Here is a 27,584-nt window from a genome sequence, read left to right as displayed (position 1 = left end):
GTAGCGTGTCATTCATTTCATCTCACTAATTCCTCTGATGATGTTGACGCCAGGAAGGCAATCTGGTCGTAAAAACTCGCTACGAAGGTTCTTCTTATTTCATAAGCTATCCCGTAGAGAAACGGGTTGTCATTTATTTCATTCGATATTTATCCAGATAGTGGTGAGTTAATATATATTTTCATATTATTGTTATTGCCATTCTTATCATCATGGAAAAGCAACCATTTTTGTGTTCACTTTATTAAACGTAGCATACCTACGTCGATTGGTGGTACCATTAGGATTATGAATTGTTTAAATATTTTTGGGGAAAAATCCAGTCGATGAGGGAATTTTTAGCAATTTGATGGGAATTACTACTGAAGCATCTGGCAACACTGTCGCTGGTATAATAAATCCTTTTGAAGCATACTTTTGTGCATGTCTTGTGTTCGGTTTACTTTGAGGGTTTTGTTCAATAGTAAAGCTGATTTCATTTCCTGTTAGGTAAACAATGTTTAAACCTCAAATTAATATCTTATTTACGATGTGTAAAAGTATAAATAACAAGTCGAAATTCACTGGAACTGTTATTCAGTCTGTTCGGCATTATCCTGCAGGTGCGTAGTATTGTAGGTTATTGTAATTATATATTCAGGCCATTCATTGAAATAACTGCAGAATTGACTAAATGGATATTAGAAAGTCACTGACGTAATAAAATATCACAAACTCGATCAGTTATCATTAAGGCTGAAGTAGATATCATCATTAAGGCTGAAGTAGATGGAGGCCACATTAGTAATTTTATCCAGTTCAGCAAACCCATATAGGCCTACATAGAATCCCACTCGGCTACCCACATATTTCGGCAGCTTATCTGACTATAAAAATGATCTTCAGTCTACCATTATCACAAATATATTGTTATGGACATGTGTAGCACAGCCGTAAATATGATGGTATGCATACTATCTAGCAAGAATGATTGCTGGTACAAACAGGTGGGAACAATGGCAGGAGGGTACGTGGAATGAGGAGATAAAGGCTAATTTTGGAATGAACTCGATGGATGAAGCTGTACGCGTAAGCCGGCTTCGGTGGTGGGGTCATGTGAGGCGAATGGAGGAGGATAGGTTACCTAGGAGAATAATGGACTCTGTTATGGATGGTAAGAGAAGTAGAAGGAGACCAAGACGACGATAGTTAGACTTGGTTTCTAACGATTTAAAGATGAGAGGTATAGAACTAAATGAGGCCACAACACTAGTTGCAAATCGAGTATTGTGGCGACGTTTAGTAAATTCTCAGAGGCTTGCAGACTGAACGCTGAGAGGCATAACAGTCTATAATGATAATGTATGTATGTATGTTGGTCAGTGGATGATTTTGAACTTTTTGTTGTCATTTCATTTCGTACCATTAGGGGCCGATGACCTCGATGTTAGGCCCCTTTAAACTACAAGCATCATCATCATCATCAGTTCCACATCTTTTATCTCTAAATCAGTAGAAACTGAGTGTAATCATTGCAGTCTTCGTCTCCCTCTAGTTAGTTTACACTTCAGGGCAGAGTTCATTATTCTCCTTCCCATTTTCACACCAGGCAAATGCTTTGGTTGTACCTTAATTAAGGCCACGGCACTTCCTTCCCAGTCTTAGCCCTTTCCTCTCCCTTCGTCGTCGTAAGACCTATATCTTTAGGTGCTACGTAAAGCAAATTGTAAAAAATATATTAAAGACTGCATTATTCTCCTAGGTAACCTGTCCTCCATTTGTCTCACATGACCCCACCACCGAAGCTGGTTAATGTATACATCTTCATCTGTAAAGCTCATTCCTAACTTAGCCTCTATATTCAGAGCACCCTCCTGCCATTGTTCCCACCTGTTTGTACCAGCAATCAATCTCACTACTTTCATGTGTTATTTCTAACTTATAAGATGAAATGGCTTATGGCTTTTTTAGTGCTGGGAGTGTCCAAAGACATGTTCGGCTCGCCAGGTGCAGGTCTTTCGATTTGACGCCGTAGGCAACCTGCGCGTTGTGATCAGGACGAAATGATGATGAAGACGACATATACACCCAGCCCCCATGCCAGAGAAATTAACCAATGATGGTTAAAATTCCTGACCCTGCCGGGATTCAAACCTGGGACCCCTGTGACCAAAGACCAGCACGCTAACCATTTAGTCATGGAGCCGGACTATCCTGAGTCCATCCAGCTTTCACTCCTGTAAAGCAAAGTTGTTCTGAAAGCAGACCAGTGTATAAAGATAGTTTTGTCCGGTAGCTGACTCTTCAGACATACCAACCTTTGAAGTGGGTTATCCATAATCCCCCCCTCCTCCCTCTCAGAAAATTTTCGAGTCAAATTGAAAACATGCTCCACCCTTTTTGATAATGAAACCCACTTTGCCCTTCCTGACAGCAATCTGTGCTTTAGTATATCGTATTGGGCCCTGCACAATAACATTTGCTCACTACCAGTTAGTTCTGTGATAAAACTTTCTGTGTAGCTTGTTTCGCACTCGACAGCTGCTCTTCAGTGTAGGTTTTCTTCGAGCACCCTTCCTCCGGCGATGATGTTTTCGTCTTCTGAACAATACACGGTTCTAGTGTAGATGATCTTAATGTAGGCCTGAATTATGTCTGATTTTTCCTATTAACAGTGGAAACTCTTTCTGTGGGAGAGTTATGTTAGTTACACTTAATACTGCAAATTCAACATTACTTAAGGTTTTATGGAGAAGAGCAGTATAGAGCTCCTGAATTCACAATAAATTTCTAACGCTCACGAATAGCAAAAGGAAATGAGATCGAATAAGTAACTTTGCCAAGTCACAAGCATTAAAACAACAAGGTCAGTCGTGCTCGAAACAACTGGACATTTTTCCTTCTTTCCTTTTCCACCGTCGAAAATAAATTTTTCGTGATAATGCCGCTTCTCCGTTATAATTTCCACTTTCACCATAATGCCGTAATAGTGAGGTGAAATCCGTAATATTTACGGACAATCCGCAATAGTTGGCACCTCTGCTTTTTTCTTATGGAATGCTGTTGATCGCAAATGCAAGCTCACTGCGTTAGCTTTACTGCACCTTGATTCAATCTCACTTAACTATACTACTATCCTGGGAGAAAACACATCCTAAATACTTGAAATGATCAATCTGTTCCAGCTTTGTATTCCCATATTAAATTCTCTTAGATTTCTTTCCTGCTGCCATCACCTTTGTCTTGTAAACGCTAATTATCATGTCATGTTCATTGCAGCTATTTTCAAGTTCCAAGGTATTAGACTGGAGGCTTTAAGCACAATCTGCCATTAAGACCAAGTCGTCAGCATAGGCCACACTGCTTACTACATTTCCACCTAACTGAATCCCTCCCTGCCACTTTATATCTTTCAGTAGATGATGGATGTAAACTGTGAACAACAAAGGCAAAAGATTACAGCCTTGTCTAACCCCTGTAAGTACCCTGAACCAAGAACTCATTCTGCCATCACTTCTCACTGAAGCCCAATTGTCAACATAAATACCTTTGATTGCTTGTAATACCCTTAATTCCAAAATCCCCCAGTATGGCTAACATCTCTTCCCTCGGTACTTGCTTATGTCATGTGTCTTCTGTAGATTTATGAAACATAAGTTAACTGTATATTTCTCTTGTAGCATTTTTAATTTAGCGGGCACATACCGTATATCTGATCCCCTCTGTGGTCTGAAACCACACTGATTTTCATCCATCATTCAACCACTGTTCGCCCCATGCCTTCCAAAATGCTGGTGAACACCTTGCCTGGTACACTGAACAATGAAATACCTCAGTAGTTGTTGCAGTTCTTTCTGTTCCTTTGGTTATATGTACAGTACGCAAACCTTTTCTTGATACCAGATTTTTGCGTGGGTGAGGAGTAAGGGGAAAACTCTCCTAGTTCCGGTTATACTGCCAACTGAATGGAAATGAAAACTGAATTGAATTGATAGTATGATTGATCTATTGGAATTTTCAAAACTTTTTTTTTTTTTTTTTTTGCTAGGGGCTTTACGTCGCGCCGACACAGATAGGTCTTATGGCGACGATGGGATAGGAAAGGCCTAGGAGTTGGAAGGAAGCGGCCGTGGCCTTAATTAAGGTACAGCCCCAGCATTTGCCTGGTGTGAAAATGGGAAACCACGGAAAACCATTTTCAGGGCTGCCGATAGTGGGATTCGAACCTACTATTTCCCGGATGCAAGCTCACAGCCGCGCGCCTCTACGCGCACGGCCAACTCGCCCGGTTTCAAAACCTTTACCTTTATCTTAAGCCAACAACTGTGTCACACAAACATTATACAACATTCCTTGATGCAAATCTTGTTCCTAGCATGAATTCTATAGTTTGGCTTTGCTGTGTAAACAAGAACAGTACTAGTACGTAAAGTGTGCACCAGATGTCTCACGGCGATTCATAGTTTGTGTGCCAAAGGTTGCCAATACAAATCTCAAAGATAACCAAGGTCTACCGATGCAGCACGAGGGAGTTCAGGTATCATGAAAAGGTTTGCGTACTGTAGGTGCCATTACTGCTTTCATCCAATCGGGTGGTACTGTACTAACATTCCATGAAGCCATTTCATTCCTGCTTTCTGACTATATTTCACCTTTTCCTGCTGCTTAATGATAATATTGTTTATTTACCATCCTTTCCAATTCCAGTGCACCGTCGTCCTCCCCTTGAGCCCAGTTGTTCGTGACATCACCATAAATATTTATTTTTATGTTGAGACTATTTCCAAACATTCTTCCATCTGTCCAGTGATTCTCTGGAATCTATTACCCTTTCTAAGATTTTTTTTTTTTTTTTTTTTTTTTTTTTTTTTTTTTTTTTTTTTTTTTTTTGTCCAGAGAGGTTTTCTTGCCGCTTGACCTTGCCTTTCCAGGTTATTAGGAGAATCTTCCTAAGACTTCATCTTGGATTCAAGAATAATTTGTTTCACTATGTTTCATCTATATACACTTCATCATTCCACCAAGATGTTTGCTTTTTCTCCATCTTGTTTCTAGGCACTCCCTTGCTGTTTCTACTTCTGCATCCCTGTATGCCACCCATTCTATATTCTAAACCTTCTTTTACTGTCTGTTGTTTGGGCCTTCTCACTGATCATATCCATGTAATTCTAATTTCCTCATCCTGGAGATTTTCTACCCTGATACATCTGGAGACAGATTTCACTTTCTCTATCCTAGGCATATAAACTGTTCATTGTTCTGTATGTCAGGTACAAACACAGTATTTTCGCACCTCCACTCGTTCCTTGAACCTGATGAATATATCTTATAGCATTTCACAGTGTCTACAAGTGAATTGGTTATTGGCAGCTTCTTTACCGTAATCTTTTCCCCACATTTACCCATCATCTTTTCGTATCCTTCAGTTCTGTTTCCAATTATCGCATTGAAATCAGGCTTTATTTATTTTATTTATTTCATGCCTTCATTTGTGGCGAAGTTAAGGCTCATGGCCCTCGCTTACACTTAACCACATATCTAATAAACTTTATAAAACAGAATAATGAAATAACCACATATCTAATAAACTTTATAAAACAGAATAATGAAATAATTTAACAAAATATAAATCCTAACCTCATTCATTCTTCCATTCATACTGCCATTCATACAAGCTGGTTATACATTTAATAGGTAATCTCGGCAAGACCGCTTGAAAGAAGCTAAGGAAGTGCAATTCCTAACACTAACTGGAAGGGAATTCCATAGCCTTGCACCAGACACTTGAAAGGAGCGGTTAAATGAAGATGAGCGATGCACAGGAATTGAGAGTGTCGTAGTCGATCGTGTGTTGTGTTCATGAGAGGAGGAGAGTAAATTAAACTTTGAGGATAAATACTGGGGTTTAGATTCATTCAGCAGACGAAATACGAGAGTAGCAACGTGAAGATGTCGTAGTTTATCGATTTTTAACCAGGAGAGAAGTTCATAATAGGGGGAGATATGAGTTGAAAATTTAATTGAAAATATAAACCTAATGCATGAGTTCATTGCCCTCTGTAATTTTAGTGTCTGTTCCATGGTGGCATCTATCATTACAATATCACAATAATTAAGTATGGGAAATATGAGGGTCTGGATAAGTTTAATTTTCAAGCTTAGTGGAAGAAGTGATTGGCGAGTTTTGAGAGGGTGAAGTGACGAGTGAATTTTCCTACAGATTCTTGTTATGTGTTCACTCCAATCTAGTGTGTCACTTATGATAATTCCAAGATTTTTTACCGACTTCTGAAATGGTATAGCTACACCACAAAGCGAAAGTGAAGGCAATAATTTCTTATTAAGGATATTTAACTGCCTTTGTTGCCCTATTATAATAGCTTGTGTCTTTTTAGGATTAATTAATAAACAATTCTTATTAGAATAGGAGCTAATCAGATTTAAAATGGAATTCATCTGATGAATTCCAAACTCAATATCAATAGCTTTACAGTGATAATATATTTAGTTACTGAACTGAGAAGATATATCATTGATATATAGAGTAAACAGAAGAGGTCGAAGCACGGATCCCTGTGGGACACCTGTTTGCTTCGTCTTCCAGTCTGTGGTAGTGCCGTTTATGACAACACGTTGTCGCCGATTGGAGAGGTACGAAGCAAAGAGCTGAATAGCAGAGGGACTCAGATTAAATCTTTGTAGTTTCGCTAATAATATGTCAATATTTACTGTGTCAAACGCACTACTGAAGTCAAGTAGAATAAGTATAGTCACTTTCCGCTCATCTATAGCTCGTCTAATGTCGTCTGTAATTCTTAGCAGTGCCGTCCCTGTGCTATGTCCTTTCTTGAAACCAGATTGGAAGGGGTCACGCAGAGAATATTTTTCCAGATATTGTTCAAGTTGGCTATAGATCAATTTTTCTAGAGCTTTAGACAGTGCTGAAAGAATGCATACAGGACGAAAGTCGGATGCTACATTAGCTGGCGACCTTTTTGGAACTGGGACAACTTGTGTATCTTTCCATTTTGTCGGAAAATAACTACGGAAGAGACATGCATTAAATAAGTCAGTAATAACCGGCAATATTATATCCATAATGTTAGTAATAAAGAAAATAGGGATTTCATCAGCCCCTGTTGCATGAGATTTAATTGAAATCAGTACTCGTCTCACTTCAGACTCTGAAACAGTTCGAAATTCGAAATATGGACGATCAGATGATTGTTGTCGTATTATAGACTTGATGGTGGCCTGCACTATATCGTGTTCAGGAGTAAAAACATCTGTTGAAAAGTGTCTATTAATATCGTCAACCGGTATTTCTGGTTTAGCATGGTTCACAGGAGGCCTTCCAATACCTAATGAACGAAGTTGTCGCCAAGTACTACCAGCGTTTATATTATTGGATAGACGCCGGAAGTAATCGAATTTCTTATTGCGGATAATTTGTTTAATTCGATTACGCAGTACAGGGTATTGTTCAAATGTGTCAGCTGATAAATTTCGTTTGTAACGTCTATATAACGAATCACGCTGAGCCATCAAAGATTTAATTTCAGTTGTCAGCCACGGACAGGGCGGCCGTGTTACTTTCACACAGCGCTTAGGAGCATGCTTATTGTAAAGTCCATGAATATGAGAATTAATATTTTCCAGTTTTTCATCTATGTCATTCATTAGTATTATGTCACCCCAAGGACATTTACATGCATCTTCTGTTAGGTGATTGAAATCTATATTTTTAAAGTCTCTAAAAGTCACGTATTTCGACCTATATTTAGGAACTCTTAGCGAATACGCTAAGTATATAAGGTCATGAGTTGATATTTCAGGAACAGGTATTTGACCGTGTTTAAGAACCTTGTGTGGATTAGTGGTTATCATGAGATCAATCAGTGAATCGGAAGAGACGGTGGAAGTATGAACGTGGTTAGTTGGTTCCAAGGGCAATATTGTCATGTCACAGGAGAGAAAAATATTTCGAAAACGTATTGTTTCACTAGTCCGAGTTAACAAATTTGTATTAAAGTCGCCTAGTATAATCACGTGTTCATAAGATGGTAAAAGTCTCATTAAATCGTCCTCTAACTCACCAATGCCCCCTGCATTTGGAGGCCTATATACAACCCCAATGAGTACTTTAACAGTGTCTATAATAATTTCAACAAACATAAATTCAGGAACAGGATTTGTAGTAGTGGTAGAAGTTTTTACCACTGTACTCCTGAGATTAAGCTTACAAAACAATGCAACACCACCTCCACGCCTGCTCATCCTATCAAATCGATGAATACGATACCCTTGTATTTCAACCATACTGGAAGGAATTGAACTACATAGCCAACTCTCACTTACAGCAATTATATGAAATAAACTGTTTTCAAATATAGCTTTCAGTTCATCTTGGTGAGCTACAACAGATTGGCTGTTAACATGAGCACACAACAAAGCGCGTGGAAATGCTTTCACTTTCGTTTCTAAAATACTACGAACAGATAGTTCTGAAGAGAGAATCTGGGAAGAAAGAGGGGTAAGAGGAGTAAAACTAGAAGTCGGTGCCAAAGAGAAAGGAGGGGTGGTGTCTGTGTCCAAGTCTATGCTCGCAATAGAAGTGAATGACATTGTTATACTTAATTCCTCAGGCAGAAGTTGAGAATAAACAGATAGCGGCTTACCTCGACATAGCATAAAATATAACTTCCAGCTGATTCACACAAACACACACACTTACTAACCATAACTAACCTAAAACATAGAATTGGCCTAGTATACATTAGCAATAACAAGAACACAATCATAATTATTTCCTAGTGCTTTCGCCTAACCGTCTAATCAAAGAATTTAATTCTGCAGGAGTGTTTAAGTGCATCTTCTTTCCATCGGCTGTGAGGACGATAATCGTGCCATTTTGCGTATAGGTGTTACGCATTCCAAATATATCACGTGCCTTGCGGAACATCTCCTTCCTTGTAGCTGTCAGAGATTCAGTAATAAGAACTTTAGTGCCTTTTAGCAGCCGCTTAGCGCGCCACACTCTATCTCGTTGCTGATATCTAAGAAATTTTATGATAATTGGCCTGTTTCCTGAAGTCACCACATCAGCAGTCGATCTCTGTTGTCGCCCTAATCTGTGACATCGATCAATGCACTCAATATTCAGGTCAATCTGCAGTTTATCTCTGATGGTATCCAAGGCCTTGCTGTACACATCTTCTTCAGCAGTCTCCTTAACACCATGCAACAGGAGACAATTGCGTCTGCTGTATTGGGCCGCTTCATCTGACAATGCTTCTTGTATCTCAAGACGCTGTTCAATTTCACTTATACTTCTTTTCAAATTGGATATTTCCGCTGAAATCGATTCTCGAAAGTCACGGAAGTCACTTTCAAGCACACGTAACAACTCTTTGGGATTAGTGGCATTGTTAATAGTAGCAGTTAGAGCTTCCTCCAGGCGCCCTTGGAATTGAGACATACGTCTTTCAAATTCACTAATCTTCTCATTCACAGCTTTGAGGGTCATGTTTGATGCACTAAAAATGAAATATATATATTCAATAAATCTAGTGGATCCCACTCACGGTAAATATGTGTGATATATTTTGATATTCGGTAGGCGAATTACGGAGCACTTTCACACACGTTTAACTACATGCGCCATCTTGTCTGTTGTTTAGCACCATCCTAATAACTATGATGTTGCTGAATGATTCATAAAACTTGTTAACTTCATCCTCATCTGCACCCTCACAGAGTGAATACACTGAGACAATTCTCATCCTAATTCCTTCAGCAACTAAATCTACCCATATCGTTTGCTTATTTATAGACCTAACAAAACGTATGTTGCATCTGACTGATGAGCTGTCCTACTCCACACACTGCCCTTCCGTTTTTAACATGTTGTGTATACTTTATGATCTCCTATCCCTCGTTATCTCCAGTTACCCGAATATCATTAACTCCTAACACATTCAGATGCATCCACTTTGCTAACTCAGGGAGTTCTATTTTTTCATAAGCCCCATAAATATTGATAGCTTCCTATTGATTTTCATTTCGTTCACCAAGTCATTTCCAAGAAGTCCCTTACCTGTCAAATTGAAGTGGGACTCTGTTACTCTCGCAGGTTTGTGGCTTGATTAAAATGTTCTGAGCTTACTAAATTCTTCGAAGCAGGTTGCTACCCTCCTTACACGTAGTCCCAGTGAGGATCTCTCCTCTAACGTGTTAGGGACCACCGGTGGATTGATTGTTTAGTCCTAGCCGCCTGAGCACAAGGTGGGCCATGACTCAGAATATGCCCACTTCTGTTCCATGGCAATGGTATCTCAATTCTCAGGACCACTTACTAGGTCACTCAGCTGTTGCCCAAGGTTCACGAACTAGGACGTGACTACAGTAACCTACACCACGAACCACAATGGTGTGTAGCACAAAGAATGTCATTACCTATTGAGAGCCCTCATGATTTCTCTATGAAGCCAGTGCTGTCTTCGCAGAAACGTAGATTGGATCATGCTTATCTGTGTTTCATCTTCCACTGTAGGAAAGGGAAAGCTTGCTATTGTGGATGAGAGAAGACTCAAATTATTCTCAGCAGTTTAAAATTGCTTCACTGTTTTCATTTTGTGCGTATTACCTGGCACTGAATTTTGACTATTGAAGTTATTTGCAATGAATGAGACTTTCTGCCAATTGATATTATCAGGAAATTTGAATGAGAGAAGAATACTTCTTATTTTATAAATCTAAGAATATACAAGATTGCATAAGATCACTTTTCTATTGGTGTGAAGTTGATAGCCACAGCAATACCAGCTGTGAGGCCTTTCTGCAGTGTATGTTGTGCAAGGAATCTTCAGTTGTAGGTGGTTGATGTCCCTTTGTATTTCTTTAATACACAACTTGTCACAGTTACAGGTTTGCAATTCTTTACACATTGTTTAATCATTCAGTATAAGCAGATACATGATGATTATAATATTTGGCTCTAATGCCTGTTTTTCCTCCTTTTTGGAAGGCATTCTAAGGTATGATTAAATAAACATAATGATAGGCCTACTGCTTTTGGTGTGGAAGGATCAGCTAGTATTCTGTATTTCGTCATCAGTAGGTATCTGAACTTTTATGTAAACAGTCATCAGATCAACAGCACAAACTGAAGTATTGAATGATTTTTCACTCGTTATGTATTCCAGTGTGCCGGTTTTAGGAGATGATCCGTGTAAACTGTGAACAGTAACTGAAGGAATATAGCTGTCCTGGTAATGTTCTAGCTGCTAGAGTTCAATGAGGCGAGAGTGAGAATAAAAAGAGAACTAGAGAGAATGGTAAATAAATTGTCATAAAGCTGTAGGAGTGAATTAAATTATTCCAGAAATAGTGAATGATGATGGCAAGGAAGTACCTACTTGCAGTAGGATGATGTGTGGGTAAAGTTTGCTGAGAGCTGCAGTTGCACTGATCTACACGAGAGAAAATCCTCCTCCTCCTCCTCCTCCCCCTTATCCAGCTCCTGCCAGGTCAGGGTATTTATGGCACTTCTCCACCTTTCTCTCTCTTTCCACTATTCCTCCATCATTTTGTTCCAGTCTAGGTTCCTTCTTCTTCCACTTCTCTTTAATGCTTCTAGGTCTTTCCCTTTGTCTCTTTCCCTCAAACTTCATCTCCGTCATCTGTTTTGGTATTCTTTTCTCCTCTATGCTCTTTACATGTCCAAACCATCTTGGTTATTTTTATCAATTCTTTAATTTTGGTTTTCTATTCTGACTTCCATTCTAATGTTTCTGTTTCTTACTCTGACTTTCCTTGTCTTTCCTATCATAATTCTTAGGTATTTCATTTCACTGGCTTGAAGCCTACTCTCCTCCATACTTGTCATTGCCCAGGTCTCAGCCACATAGGTGAATATGGGTGCACAATACCTTTTTACATTCTCTCTTTACACTTCCTTGGTACTTCCTTATTGCAGACAAGGTTTCTTACACTCTGGTAGAATGCATTGCTGTGTTGCACCCTCTTATTAATCTCCAAGTCCATGAAAGAAAATATGAAAGAATATTACATCTCGATTAATGTTACAGGCATGTATGTAAAGACTACAGTCATAGATAGATATTGTGATGGTTGAAAACTAGTGTTGGTTTAGATCAAAAGTTGGTTGACAGACAAAATTCCTTTATTTAAAAAAAGAAAGAAAAAAAAGTTGTAGATCTAGAGAAGGCAGATGGCAGTTGTGATGAACATTGGTTTGTAAGGACAGGTCTGTATGACTGGAATAGCTTTACAGTATTACTCAACATGATTCAGTTGTGTTGCTATTGCAGCATGCCTGAAAGCAACAAAAACACTCCAAAAATCAAGTAGTTGCCATGTATGAGATGCAATAATGGTTGTGGTGTCCCAAATAAGATATTCCACTGAAGATAAAACTGACAGTGCCAGCTGTCATGGAGCTACCACTTGAAAGCGTGTCCTCTTATGAACTCCGTTATGTTAATTAGCTTTATCACGGCAAAAAATGAAGCTGGTATTTAGTGTGTGTTTATGGTGAAGGATGGATGAGCATCCAAATGGTTCGCCGCTGGTGATCATGGTTTCTGGAAAGACGGCAAAATGTGCATGATGACGAGCACAGCAGCAGGCCCATTACCACTACGGGCAATGCAGCCACTATTGCAATTCGGAATGTGGTGGACGAAGATCAGCGCGTCAGAATTGATGAGATAATGAATCAACTATCTCCTGGTATGGAAATTGGAGGCTCCTCTATTACGACGATCCTGTCGGATGTCTTGCAGTATCGAAAAGTGTGTGCAAGATGGGTCCCACATATGCTTACTGTTGCTCACAGGCAACAATGGATCAAGGCGGCTGGAGCTTTTCTGCAGATGCTTCAAAGAGAGGGAGATAACTGTTTTCCTGCATTGTCACTGGAGATGACAGCTGAGTGCATCATTCAACTCCAGAAACAAAACAACAAAGCATGGTATGGGAGGAATCTGGCGGCGAACATGCACGAAAAAGGGCCAAGACCTCAGACTCTGTAGGCAAAGTTATGGCTACTGTCTTTTGGGACTGTAATGGTGTTCTACTAGTTGACTACCTGCCCGAACGCACTGCAGTTACAGCTGAGAGGTACTGCATGGTCCTTACCGAGCTCAGAGCTGCAATCAAACGAAAACTTCCTGGTCTTCTGTCTCAGAAAGTGTTGCTCTTGCATGACAACGCGCGCCCCCATTCAGCTTAAAGGACCTGGGATTTGTTGCAGAACTTCAAATGGGACCTTTTCCCCCATCCAACTTATTTCCCGGATCTTGCCCTGAGTGTTTCCATCTCTTTCCACAACTCAAGTTGCACCTTGGAGGCAAGCGGTTTGCGACTGGTGAAGAGGTGGAGGTGGAGGCGAACTGCTGGCTATGGAGACAGGATTCGGCCTGGTGTGAGGAAGGTATCAAAAAACCGTGTAAAGCCAGTTGTAAAAAAATAAAGATTGAAACTAATATAAATAATTAATGAAAGCAGGTCGTCTGTACCTGTATAAAGAATCATATCAGAATACACATAAGTTAAAAATTTCAGATCTCTGTGTGCTATAGATTTGGCTAGGCATTGCACACATACACACAGACAAATACTTTGGGATATCATGGATTTAATGTGGCTCCTTGTATGAGGGATTGAAAATAGCTTCTTACACCATGAGCTTAAAATGGCTCCTTGACTTGTATTACCCATCTTAAGTACGTTGCGTAGTGACATTTAATCTGTATGTTTAATCCTGGTGACAGCACGTTGGATTGTCGTATCCCAACACACATTTCCAGTGTTAAAATGAAAAATCCGGCTTTGAGATGCATTTGGATCCCCTTTCATCCACATATGTTAAAAATTTCTGATCTCTGTGTGCCATAGATTGGCTGAGTATCGCATGCACGCACGCACAAACACTTCGGTTTATTATTGTAGATAGTCTTTAATGATCATCTGGAAGAAAATATTGGAAATAGACTTGGTGATGAGGAAGTACTGATAAACAGTCGACTGGGCGAGTTGGCCGTGCGGGTAGGGGCGTGCAGCTGTGAGCTCGCATCCGGGAGATAGTGGGTTTGAACCCCGCTGTCGGCAGCCCTGGAGATGGTTTTTCTGTGGTTTCCCATTTTCACACCAGACAAATGCTGCGGCTGTACCTTAATCAAGGCCACGGCCTATTCCTTCCCACTCCCAGGTCTTTCCTATCCCATCGTCGTCATAGGACCTGTCTGTGTCAGTGTGACATAAAGCAAATTGTAAAAAATAAAATAAAATAAAATAAAAATTTAAATATAAACTGTTTTAAAACTGCATTGCTATAAAGCGGAAGTGTTTTGGTGAAGTTTGAGAAATTACAATGGAGAGGCAGGAGTTTAATATCTGAGAATTAATCATTTAAGGAGGAAACTCTATATGATGAGTTACACGAAGTAATGGCATCAGTTTATAAACACACTACACAAAAGATGGTTGTAGCTACCAAGAGAGTTTTGGAATGTTTAGAATGCTCAGCATTCATAACATTAAATTATAGTTGAGACAAATAAGCTGTTTGGAATTCCAGTGAAGTCTTTTTTTAAACATTTTCCCACTAAAATTATTGTAGACATAAAGGAGAAGAGGATTATTGTGTTCCTGTGTTATAAGGGTTGGCCAACACAAGTCGGGTTGTCATGACACCTTACCGGTAAGAGCCAGTTCATGATAAAGATGTTGATTCCCATAGGGAATACTCATTCGGGACAAATATTTCAGATTCCCTATGGGAATCAACTTAATATCATCTGATGGCCAAGCAGGCAACAATTTTTGGTAATGAGACAAAGTCTCTTAGTGCATTGGCACTGTCGGTGGCTCCAAGTAGCCTACACAGTGGCCTCCACAGTATGCACTAGCCAGCGTATTGGGAGGTGTGCTGTTTACCAACTGATGAGCCCACCGTAGCACACGACGGCGAAACGCTGGCAACCAAGAATGAGTTAGCTGGAAAATTTATAATGTCCAATAACGGACCATTTATATTGGTATTATAAGAGCCAGTTCTTCAAGAACTTTTACAGGGGGAATAAAGAACTATGTTATGTTTTCAAGATCTAGAGATGTCATATGGTCATGTATAAAGGAAAAAGTTGCTGTCAGTTCTGATGGAGTATTTCAAGGGAAGACGTACGAGCAATGTTACAAATCAGGCTATAGTGACAGTCAAATGTGAAAGAAGTTTTGCTTAATAGTAGTAACAGGACTCAGCAAATGTCAATCAAGTAACCATTATTGTTCATTATGTACATGGGCGATTTACTAAGTTCATCTACATGGAAAACAATGGAACCGTTCTGATTGATATAGAATCTGATTAAAGTTTACAAACTTGATTATAGAATAGTGGAATCTGATATGAAGATCTGCATTTCATTGTGATCTTATTAGCAAGATCCTTGTTAATTAGAAGAAACAAACTTGATATTGGTAGAACATTTCAAGTATTTGTGACTATATTATTTAAGGGCTGTAGTAATATCAGAACTATCTGTGTGGTACTTATAATTCAATTTTCTCTATTAAAACAACAATCAGCACCATTGTTGTTAATAAGGAATCCAATGAGCTCTCAACTTAAGTTCCCAATATTCTGCAAGAAGCAAATAACTTTTTTAGACCAAATTTTTCGTGTATCATTCATTGTTTGAATAGACAAGAAAAGGTTCCACCTTATCAGTACAATTTTATTATTGTAAGAGTTAGCTTACAGGACCGGTTTCGACTTTTTAAATAGTCATCATCAGCTGTACATGAATACCTTTACATTTGTGTTGAGCATTAGTTGGTATGTCCTTTTCTAAAGGGAGATGCCATAAGGAAGCATCATGTCTAAGTCTCCAAATTGGGCATGTTGAATGTAAAATGGTTATATATTATAATTCAGGTACTTATGTGTAGAACTATCTCTTTCAGGACTAGAGTTTCTTTATTAAAACTTAAGCCTAAATCTAATTTTTCTGCATCAAGAAATACTTACGTACAACCAAGACCACAACTTCCTCCAATACTTAAAGAGAATATTCCGCTCACAGCTGCACATACTTACCTCCGTCTATATAACTGGGTTTTTGTTAACATTAGAAGCTTTTCACCACAAAAAAGTGGAGACAAATATACAATAAGACTTCCTAAGAGAGCTACAGCATTGAATTATTTACAACATTGGACCCCAACGAGAACATAGATACACGCAAGATGCATACATTCATTTCTATGAATTGTTTTATATCCATTATTTTAAAGGATTTTAACATGTACTGTGTATTTTAATGTGTTTAATGTATTTGTAAATTAGATTTTCAAAAATTGTTGCCTGCCTGGCCATCAGATGATAAAGATGTTGATTCTCATAGGGAACCTGAAATATTTGTTCCGAATGAGTAACTTTGTAATGCCAATATAGTTGATCCGTTATTGGACATTATACATTTTCCAGCTAACTCATTCCTGGTTGCCAGCGTTTGGTGAAAACCAGACAAAGTCTTTCATAGTGTATTGGCACTGCCGGTAGCTCCAAGTAGCCTACACAGTGGCCTCCACGGTATGCACTAGCCATGCGTCTTGGTGACTGTGCTATTTAGCAACTGATGAGCCCAACTTAGCACACTGGGGTGAAACACTGGCAACCAGGAATGAGTTAGCTGAAAAATTTATAATGTCCAATAACGGACCAACTATATTGGTATTATAAATTTACTCATTCGGAACAAATATTTAACGTTCCCTATGGGAATCAACATCTTTATCATACCATCTCAATGTAAGGAATGTAAACAGTGACGTGAAAATATTGTTCAGGTGTTAAGTGAGAAGTTATTCTCACAATGTTGTCTCCCAACCAGATGTGTCAATACGATGTCGACATCAAGCTCTTCACAGAACTCTGTGACCTGTAGAAATAGCTAGTGGAATTCAACAACATTCTCTCTTCTTGCAGCTAGTATGTTCATGATATCCTCAATCCAGAGTGAAAAGAATTCTAAGCCTTGTCATTTAAAGTAGAGCCATTCCTATTCAACAGAGTGCATTTGATAATAATTGTTACGGGGATACCCATGGACCAGCAGAGGTAAAAGAAGGTGCCGGGGTGAATGGGTCTAAGTACAAAATCAAAGTTAATTTAAAACTGTAACAAAGGTTTTATATATATATATTGGCATTATATATATATATATATTGAATTTCAAAAATCAACAAATAACAATGTAACAGGTACCAGTAGCAATAAACAAGTCTAGGAAAGACAAGATTGGTGGTATAAACAGATCTTGGGCTTCAAGCCCTCACTTTACAATTCCTGAGCTACACGCTCAACTTTACAAAGAGCACAACTTTACTTAAGGGCAGAAATCCCCTAATACATGGAGCCCTTGCTCCAGCAATTACAATATCAGACCTCCCAGAGGCACTTTTACAACACTAGAAAAACAGCTAACATGCTCTCAGTTCTCAAGCCTACTCAAGGCAATATCAGAAAATTACAATTACTTGCCATCAAGGCACAACTTACAAAATTTGAAACAGGGGTATCTTAGTACCCAACCTATTGGGCCGTAGTAGAAAAAAACAGGTTAAGTAAATGGCCCAAACCACAAATAGAATGGAGGCATGTATCTGCACTCCCAAGATATGAAGTCTGAAAACCTAAGGGGCACTAGGCTTATGAAACGGGCTATCCCCAAACTATGGAGGTGACTCGTATAAGAATAATTTAAGACATTACGGAAAGGAAGAAAACCAGTTACAAAACGTAGTCACCTCAAACCAATATGAAGAGGAGCTTGAGAGGGTACATCACTCTCTATCCCCGAATTACAGTTAGAGATTTTATGAAAATTTTACATTAGCCGGCAGAACTTACATTTTAGAGAAGTCGGTTACATAGTTAAGGTTTCGGACCTTTCCCTCAGGTTAAACTGCGGAGCTAGCAAAAAAGTAAGATGTTAGATGGCCATTACCTTGCTGAAGAACTACTGCCTGATGAAAGAGGCGCCTCCCGCCTCCTGCTTGACACACACACACACTTAGATGTTGATCAAATGGCCAAAATCCGCAGTTTATAAACCCTCGGGGAAAGTTCGAGACCTTTCATGAATAATCAAGACATACCCACAGGGTTTTATTAGTCAAATTTAAAAGTGACACTCAGAATCTAAGAAGAAATACGGGATTGGTTGGAAATTAATTACAAAAATTAGGGATTGTCTGGATTCAAAACTGGCGGAAAGAAAAGATAAAGATTGTCAACCCAAAAATAAATGAACATCAATTAGTAAAAAAAAAAACTTATGAATACAAAACTACTTCAAAAAAGTTCTTTCACTTCGCACCAGGGTGCATGATCATAGTTTTCTAGCAGTGTCATCTATGAGAGAATGTCCAAACTTCTTGATGAATGGAAAACAAAAACAAGTTGAAATTCACACAGTACCGGAAACTTCATAATAACAAAATTACGTTGAATTACAGGAGTGACATCTTCTGAGTAAAGGTTTAAATAGGTCTAGTTTCAAGTTCACTGTTTCTCCTGTAGAGGAGTTTTTTTAGGCACAAGATTTAAATGTGCGGCTTAGAGGTGCACCTCCTGGTACGACACAGAAGAATTTTGAAAAAAAATTATTTCCAAGAAAATTTTCTAAGTTTTTGTTGATTGGTAGAAACTTGTTAAATTCCAGCTTTAGAGTGTGTTTGTTACCGAAGAGAGTGAAATACATTTTGATAATTTTGACGGCAAGTACTGCCGCCGCTGCTTTCATCCAGTTGAGGTCGCTCGGACCCTTCAAGTACCCTCAGATACACCTCTCCCGCTACTATGAGAGGTGTAGTCGTGGTGAAGGATGCCGCAGATTAGAAGTGTATGTACAGTCCCCAGATGAGTTGGAGTAGGGGAGCCGCACATCAGCCTTTGCCGGGAGATGGATTCCGGCACGCTGTATGCAGGTAGACATCACAGTGGTGGTACAGCGACGAACGGCTGCGGGGACACTGAAACAGTAAGATCTCGGCGACAGAAAAGTGTTGTAGGTGTCGTGAGAATAGAGGGTACGATCTTTATTGGTGATGCTGAGGCGCAAGCTGCGTAGAAGGCTATTTTTATTCTTTTAGCCAATAGTGTGGATATGCAGGAGATGGAGGCTTGGTAATGGCCACAAAGGAATTGACAGCAGGAAAACCCGAGGGAAGATCGTACATACCATTTACATAGATAACAAAACACACTAATTTGGGGCAGAAGGCCTCTCAAAAAATATAACCACGCTCTGCTACCACTTGTTACGGGGTTACCCATGGACCAGCAGAGGTGAAAGAAGGTGCCGGGGTGAATGGGTCTAACTACTACAAAATCAAAGTTAATTTAAAACTGTAACAAAGGTTATATATATTTTGAATTTCAAAAATCAACAAATAACAATGTAACAGGTATCAGTAGCAATAAACAAGTCTAGGAAAGACAAGATTGGTGGTATAAACAGATCTTGGGCTTCAAGCCCTCACTTTACAATTCCTGAGCTACACGCTCAACTTTACAAAGAGCACAACTTTACTTAAGGGCAGAAATCCCCTAATACATGGAGCCCTTGCTCCAGTAATTACAATATCAGACCTCCCAGAGGCACTTTTACAACACTAGAAAAACAGCTAACATGCTCTCAGTTCTCAAGCCTACTCAAGGCAATATCAGAAAATTACAATTACTTGCCATCAAGGCACAACTTACAAAATTTGAAACAGGGGTATCTTAGTACCCAACCTATTGGGCCGTAGTAGAAAAGAACAGGTTAAGTAAATGTCCCAAACCACAAATAGAATGGAGGCGTGTATCTGCACTCCAAGATATGAAGTCTGAAAACCTAAGGGGCACTAGGCTTATGAAACAGGGGCTATTCCCAAACTATGGAGGTGACTCGTATAAGAAGAATTTAAGACATTACGGAAAGGAAGAAAACCAGTTACAAAACGTAGTCACCTCAAACCAATATGAAGAGGAGCTTGAGAGGGTACATCACTCTCTATCCCCGAATTACAGTTAGAGATTTTATGAAAATTTTACATTAGCCGGCAGAACTTACATTTTAGAGAAGTTGGTTACATAGTTAAGGTTTCGGACCTTTCCCTCAGGTTAAACTGCGGAGCTAGCAAAAAAGTAAGATGTTAGATGGCCATTACCTTGCTGAAGAACTACTGCCTGATGAAAGAGGCGCCTCCCGCCTCCTGCTTGACACACACACACACACTTAGATGTTGATCAAATGGCCAAGAGACGTGAAAATCAGCAGTTTATAAACCCTTGGGGAAAGTTCGAGACCTTTCATGAATAATCAAGACACACCCACAGGGTTTTTTGGTCATATTTAAAAGTGACACTCAGAATCAAAGAAGATATATGGGATAGGTTGGAAATTAATTACAAAATTAGGGATTGGCTGGATTCAAAACTGGCAGAAAGAAAAGATAAATATTGCCAACCCAAAAATAAATGAACATCAGTTAGTAAAAAAAACTTATGAATACAAAACTACTTCTAAAAAGTTCTTTCACTTCACACCAGGGTGCATGATCATAGTTTTCTAGCAGCGACATCTATGAGAGAATGTCCAAAGTTCTTGACGAACGGAAAACAAAAACAAGTTGAAATTCACACAGTACTGGAAACTTCACAATAACAAAATTATGTCGAAATACAGTAGTGACATCTTCTGAGTAAAGGTTTAAATAGGTCTAGTTTCAAGTTCACTGTTTCTCCTGTAGAGGAGTTTTTTTAGGCACAAGATTTAAATGTGTGGCTTAGAGGTGTACCTCCCGGTACAATAATTATTCAGATTATGTAAATAAAACAGATGTAGTGGAAATCTTTCTTTATCAACATTTCCCTTAAAAGTATTTGCAGGAACTTGTCAGAACTTGATAATCGGTACCTGTGTGTTGTGAAATCCAATATCAGACAGCTGTCTCTAATTTCTGATGCTCACCTTCAGCAGCAGTTCCTTTTGCAAACAGAACATACTTAATACAAAAGGCACAATCTTTTACACCTGTATGCAAGCCAAGGAAACAAATCCAACCATGAAAGTTGGAAGTACCTACAAGTAGATTATATTTGCATTGAACATTCATAACAGGCCTTCTTATCCTGAAGTGACTGATTTTTTTAATAATATACAACTAAAATAAAGCTTACTAACACACTACCTAGTGTTACAGCTTATGTCTTGCTAGGTTTTCATTAGTTTGTTGGGAGCTAAAACTTAATGCTGTTGGGGATAATCAAAACCGAATTTCAACCTATTAGGTCGTGTTACGTACATTTAGTACGTGTTGAAGGGATGTTAAGTACAGAACAAAAATGGCCAACCAGACACCAGTGTAGTTGCCAATGTCAAGGTGATGAAATTCGCATGACTGCTCCTATTCTTGTGTTCATAGTTCTTCACCTGGGGTACTAATGTACAGCTTTTTTCTTTGCCTCTGTACTGGTATTTGGAATGCAGTGAGCTCACAGTTGTGAGATGCCAGCTCCTGGATGAAACTTGCCTTTACAGTGGTCTATTTTCAGACCCACTCTTTTGTATGGGAGTGAAAGTTAGGTGGACTCACGATATGTTATTCGTTTTAAGTAACCAACATGAAAGTAGGGAGTGACAACAAATTCTGGTACAAAATGGGGAAACAGTGGCAGAAGAGTTCTCGGAATGAGGAGAGGAAGGAACTATCAAGCAGCTTAAAGAATCCTTCGGGGAAGGGGAAACGCATGATAATTACGCATATCGGCAACGAGAAAGGTAAGAAACTAATAAACAATGTTACGTTTTGGTCCACACAATCAATACACATCACTTTACAAGTGAACTATTTGAATAAAAACATATTAAAAATATTTAGGTACATGTTTCATCTCTATTTGAGACTTCATCAGCCATAAAATCACGTGGTAGATTACAAAACTCAAAATCAGGAACTGAAGAACCCAATGCCTTTTTAAGGATTATTTGAGAAACGCAAAAGATATAAATATATATACATTATTTACACAAATTGACCTGACTTCTTGCGAAATCTTTTGTCTTCAATGTTAAAAAATGAAATATCACTTGAAATTGACAAGCTTGACGTTATGGCAGGCTTTTGCTTTGTTTTTCCCAGAGTTACTGTTGCTGCCTGATGTATCTGTTTTGCAGAATCTTCCCACATGTCCTCAACTGACTAGTCAGGCTTCACTAAGAAGTTGGTTAAAGCTGTCTTCATTTCATTCTTGTGAACATTCATTTTCCTCCACTTGATACACTCAGGTCCAGTTTTAAGTGTCTTAGGACATTTGACAGTTTTCCGAATATCCAAAAACAAGCAGTTTTGGGGGGCAGTGCTGTTATATGAGATCACTTTGGTATCCATTACCATCTTCAGATGTTGTTGTTGAACCATCCAGTAATCTATCTGAGTTACATGACCTCCACTGGTATACAGTATGTAGCTAGATGTGTTATCCTTTTCTTGAAATATGTGTTGGTGACAACTTGGTCATGAGTAGTGATGGGAGTATTCGAGACAAAAATGTCGAACAATTCGATTCTTAAAAGTTCTTGAAATATCTCGAATCGTGATAAAAGTGTTCAAATACTTCCGCTGGAGGTATTCACTAATGATAATCCTAAAGCGAGACCACATTGTTCTCTCTTTATGCAATATCTGAGAACAGTGAGGATGGTAGCGCCTCCTCTAAATGTAACTCGGAACTACCTCTGTATTCATGATGGGGGTTTAGGGAGTAAAGAGAATAATGCATATCATACGAGTACGTAAGATGTATTTGAACGCTTCTTTCAGACGGAACAACGAGAAGTTCTTGAATACTGTATAATCTTACTTATTGAGCTTATACACCAATATCAAGTTGTAATTATGGTTACACCTGACTATCTGAACACAAATCACTCACAATCAACTGTTTACTTTTTTATATTTCTTAAAAGGAGAAATAAAATGTTTTGTTTTTAGAATTTGCTTTACGTCGCATCGACACATGTAAGTCTTATTGCGACGGTGGTATAGGAAACTGCTAGCAGTGGGAAGGAAATGACCATGGCCTTAATTAAGGTTCAACCCCAATATTTTCCTGGTGTGAAAATAGGAAACCACGAAAAACCATCTTCAGGGTTGCCGACAGTGGGGTTCGAACTCACTCTCTCCCAAACACAAACTGACAGCTCCGTGTCCCGACCCACGTGACCACTCGGTGAAATAAAATGTTAGTTTACCCAATTGATATATAATATATGAATGAAAATACACAGTAGAGTCAGACATTTTGACAACAACCATTGGTGTGATATCAGATTTATTACATAAAATAGCTGCAATTTAAAATTCTTTATATGTTTGTCAAATAATATATTCACCATGCTAGCCTTTATTAAAGCGCTTCCTGGACACTAAATTGTTCGTGATATCCAGAGTTTAGGATGCTAAAAGGTTTGTTTTTTCCACCTATTCAATACATATAAATTTTATAAATTAGGAATTTATTATTGATTCCACTTGAGACATGTTTCGCCCTTCATTGAGGGCATCATCAGTCAAATTATCACCTCAAGGTAAAAAATCAGGTAACTGGTTAGTAGTTGACATGTACAAATTAATACATATTATTAATACACATACAAAAACTTGTATTAATAATATGTGTATTAATAATATGTATTAATTTGTACATGTCAACTACTAACCAGTTACCTGATTTTTTACCTTGAGGTGATAATTTGACTGATGATGCCCTCAATGAAGGGCGAAACATGTCTCAAGTGGAATCAATAATAAATTCCTAATTTATAAAATTTATATGTATTGAATAGGTGGAAAAAGCAAACCTTTTAGCATCCTACATTCAGTATCTTCAATACGGATAACAATGATTTTTATCACTTGCAAATATCCAGAGTTCACTTACATTTCAGTTACTCCAGTTAAGTAAGATTCGAGAACTTGATTTTGAATGCAAGTTTCGATTCTTAAATGTTCTCGGATGCATAGCAATCGATTCTGGAAAGTTTTTTTTTTTTTTCCCATCACTAGTCATGATCCTCTGCACAATCAAGTATACGACATCCCTCATCGTTCTGCGTGCCAAGACCATATCCTCCATGACGTTGGCCATATCCATCCCACTGAGATCCGACATGTCTATTTAAGTCTCCCCCAAGGAAAATTAACTCATCTGGAGGAATTGTTCCAAGATGGGCATCACGACTGTTGCAGAACTCATTCTCCTCATCTTCCATGCATCCAGTTTGAGGTGCATAGCAAGATATGATATGGGCAGTTATTGATGCTAAATCAGTCTTGACAGACATGAGCCAATCCGACACTCTGATGACACTTGTGATGTTGTTGCGGTAGCGTTAGGCCAACTACTACTGCCACACCATTCGATGTTTTGCTGATGCCATGATAGGTGAGTTTGTAGCCATATCCAATTTCTTTCACTTTGGAACCTCTCCACTTGGTCTCCTGTATGCAGGCAATATCAATATGTCTGTTCTTCAACATTTCTGGTAGCTCATAATGTCAGCCAGTCAACGTTCCAATATTCATTGTAGCAAATCTTACTCTTAATTGCTCTTGTCGGACTAACTTCTTTAACCTAACCCGTCCATGGGAAGGTAACCCTTGCACATTTCTCACATCAGTCTGGCTCAAGTGGCACACGTCGCTTTGAGGTGCATGTTCCGAATTTTGAGAAGATATAGCCATAGTTGCGACGAAGAGTACTTCAACCGGCTGGTCGCTTAGCCTGTCATTAAGGGCATTTTATACCTACTGTTAGGATTAAACGAGGCTGCCCCTAACCTGGGGTACAGACTCCTTCGACAGCCGCCACCTCTAATATGGGGAACAGACGCTATCTAATAGAAAGTTGTACTCTTACTAATCCCCGAGTACAGGGCTGCCTCTTCCGCCATCCCCACCGTACTGAAGTCCACCTTCTCCACTGTAGTTACTGTTGAGATCTTCACTTGTAACCCTTACCAGATGCTACACACCGGGTTAGTATGCTTTGTAGGTAGTGGGGGCCACTCCCTGGGCAGGGCTACCTTCGAAGACTGTCCCTACTTGCTACCTTATAATTAATAATGATATATTACTAAATATTAGAACAAAAGAAACTCCTAATAAAATTCAAAGTCACTAGCGTGCCAATAATACTTGGAACACAGCAGTAAACTATTAGCAGTGAGCTAAATGAGCTGGTACTGAATACTGCAATGGTTGTTCTGCCCCTCTCAAAAGGCACTTTAATGCACAAGTATCAATTATAAATTGAAACTAAACAGCTTTTTAAAAGTGAAAAGTGAAGATAAACAAATTTAGATGACACACATAACTTTTATATAGAAATAACATTCCTTAATACTAATACATGTAAAGTATTTTTAACACCTTACCAAAAGATAGACAGTACCACCACATTTACCACATGTTTTTGGTATTTACTTTATCTCCCAGGTTATTTGAGATGTGTATGTTTGTTTACAGTTCAAAATAGGAGACCAGTTGTCAGAACACCATATTTGAAAGCGTTGTTGGCTGCATTATCTTGATTTGGGTAGGCCTACTGGTTATCCTCTGCTGACAATATTGGCACTGTTTGAAGTGATCACATTTGCTATTCAGCTACATGGGTGTAGAGGGAAACGAGTTAGCTGATAAGGCTGCCAGGGAGTCTGTTACAGTGCCCCCTTGCCTTACAGGGTTCCAGCCAGTGATATTCGCTCTCAGCTGAGGCATTTGGTTATGTCCCATTGGGAGATGGAGTGGCAGGCCACCCCACTGCCAAATAAGCTGAGAGCGATAAAAGGTACAACAAAGGTATGAAGGACTTCCTTTCGGGCTTCTCGGAGGGAAGCAATGGCATTATGTCGTCTTCAGATCAGCCACAGTAGAGTAACATGCCTATTTACTGAAAGGAGAACCCCTTCTGGTGTACACTTGCTGCGATCATCTTACCTTACGGAGTGTGTGGACCTGGCCGATTTGCACCGTAGGCTAAAACTCCCGAGTACCACCTCCCTGTCCTGCGAGATGATGAGCAGTCAGCAGACCTCATCATCCGTTTTATGAGGGGTAGTGGTTTGTTTTATCACATATAAACGTAGTGTTTCGTATTAGTCTTTATATTATTGTTCACTATGTTGTATTAAATTGATCTGTTTTAGTTTATGTTTGTATATTTTAATGTGCTTTTTAAATGTTAATTTGCATGATATATTACAGTATTGCATTGTAAGGCAATGTCTTATTCTACCGTGCTCTATCTATCATCTATCATTTTACCAAAAATAAGCTATTGTGAATTAGATCCACTGATTATTTTAAAACTCACAATCATTGTTCATCATCATTTGTTTTTAAATTCTAGTCAGTGGATACATTTTAAAATTTTAAATATCGTATCATGTCGTCCAGCTTGTACCTTTAGGGGCCGAAACCTAGATGTTAGCCCCTTTAAACAACAATAATAATCATCATCATCATTTGCTGTCAACTTCCTTATCTTCAATTTTAGATGCTCTGGGCTTCTTTGTATGAAAATAGCTCTCTTTTTATTATGAGCCACCTTGTATATTTAGGAAGCATAATGAACAGTTTCTTTAGAAAAACATGAAGTTTATATCAGAACTTACTGTGTGTAAACCCTGGGCAGTCTAGTAAATTTTAATGGTGATGTCTACATCAGTGAGTTCTTGAATTGATGTTATTTTGTCTAGTAAACTCGAACAGGGGGAGAGGTGATACTCTCACGTGACATGTCCCATGTGGCGGATAGAGGGGTCCTAACCGGCTTGCCGGCGGGCTTGAGCGAAATAAAATAGCTCTCGCGCACCAAGTCCACAACCCCCTGTGGGTGGGGGATGCATACGAAGAATGCACCCAAGGTATCCCCTGCCTGTCATAAGAGGCGACTACAAGGAGCGACCAAGAGATGATTAAGAGGCATGAGACTACTTGTCATTAGTATCATCGTGCAGGGAACACCATGGGTCGCCTTTACTTGCGAGTAGTCAGGTACACAATAGTTTTGTGATTAGTACCCACTATGTGAGGAACACCATAGGTTTGCATTGCCTATGAGTGGTGCCATTGGGTCTGTTGCATAAAAATGAGCGTTTGCTTTTACATTAAGTACTTTTCATTCGTTGAATAAAAACCAGGTTTTACTTATTGAGTTGAGTAAACACTTCAAGTCTTGAGTATTGCCTTAAAGCATAAGTAGTGCTGTAAAAATATTCCAGTACTCTCTTATTTTGGTTAAATAAAGACAAGTATTATCTTAAACCAAGAAGTAAGCTCTTAAATATTTTCAAGGCAGCTAAAGGGAATACTTGTTTGTGCTCATCTCACTTTGGACATGGCAGGACTCATGAATTTATGCAGCAAGAAGTGTTACAAGGACCGAAATAATATTAGTCCTACCTGATCCAAACGTTTGTTACATTTCAAAAGCAACAGTGTTGATTATCTGACAGATAATTTTT

At 38.9% G+C, this 27,584-nt stretch overlaps 1 protein-coding gene across 2 annotated transcripts in view; it reads left to right on the top strand.

Moving 5' to 3' along the window:
- The first annotated feature begins 400 nt into the window (after positions 1-400).
- The window catches only part of l(2)k14505 (ATP synthase mitochondrial F1 complex assembly factor 2 homolog l(2)k14505), a 114,247-nt gene continuing 87,063 nt past the window's right edge, over positions 401-27,584 (top strand). For both annotated transcript variants that reach the window (XR_010860731.2, XM_067150975.2), the window contains exon 1: positions 401-602. Coding sequence is in view for 1 of the 2 variants with exons in the window: in XM_067150975.2 (XP_067007076.1) it covers positions 497-602 (106 nt within the window). In the remaining variant the exon portion in view is untranslated. The remainder of the gene's footprint in view (positions 603-27,584) is intronic.

This window comes from Anabrus simplex, chromosome 7 (genome assembly GCF_040414725.1).
Source record: "Anabrus simplex isolate iqAnaSimp1 chromosome 7, ASM4041472v1, whole genome shotgun sequence".
Lineage (NCBI taxonomy): Eukaryota > Metazoa > Arthropoda > Insecta > Orthoptera > Tettigoniidae > Anabrus > Anabrus simplex.
The sequence above is the reverse complement of the archived record's forward strand: the minus strand, read 5'-3'. Positions and strand labels throughout refer to the sequence as shown.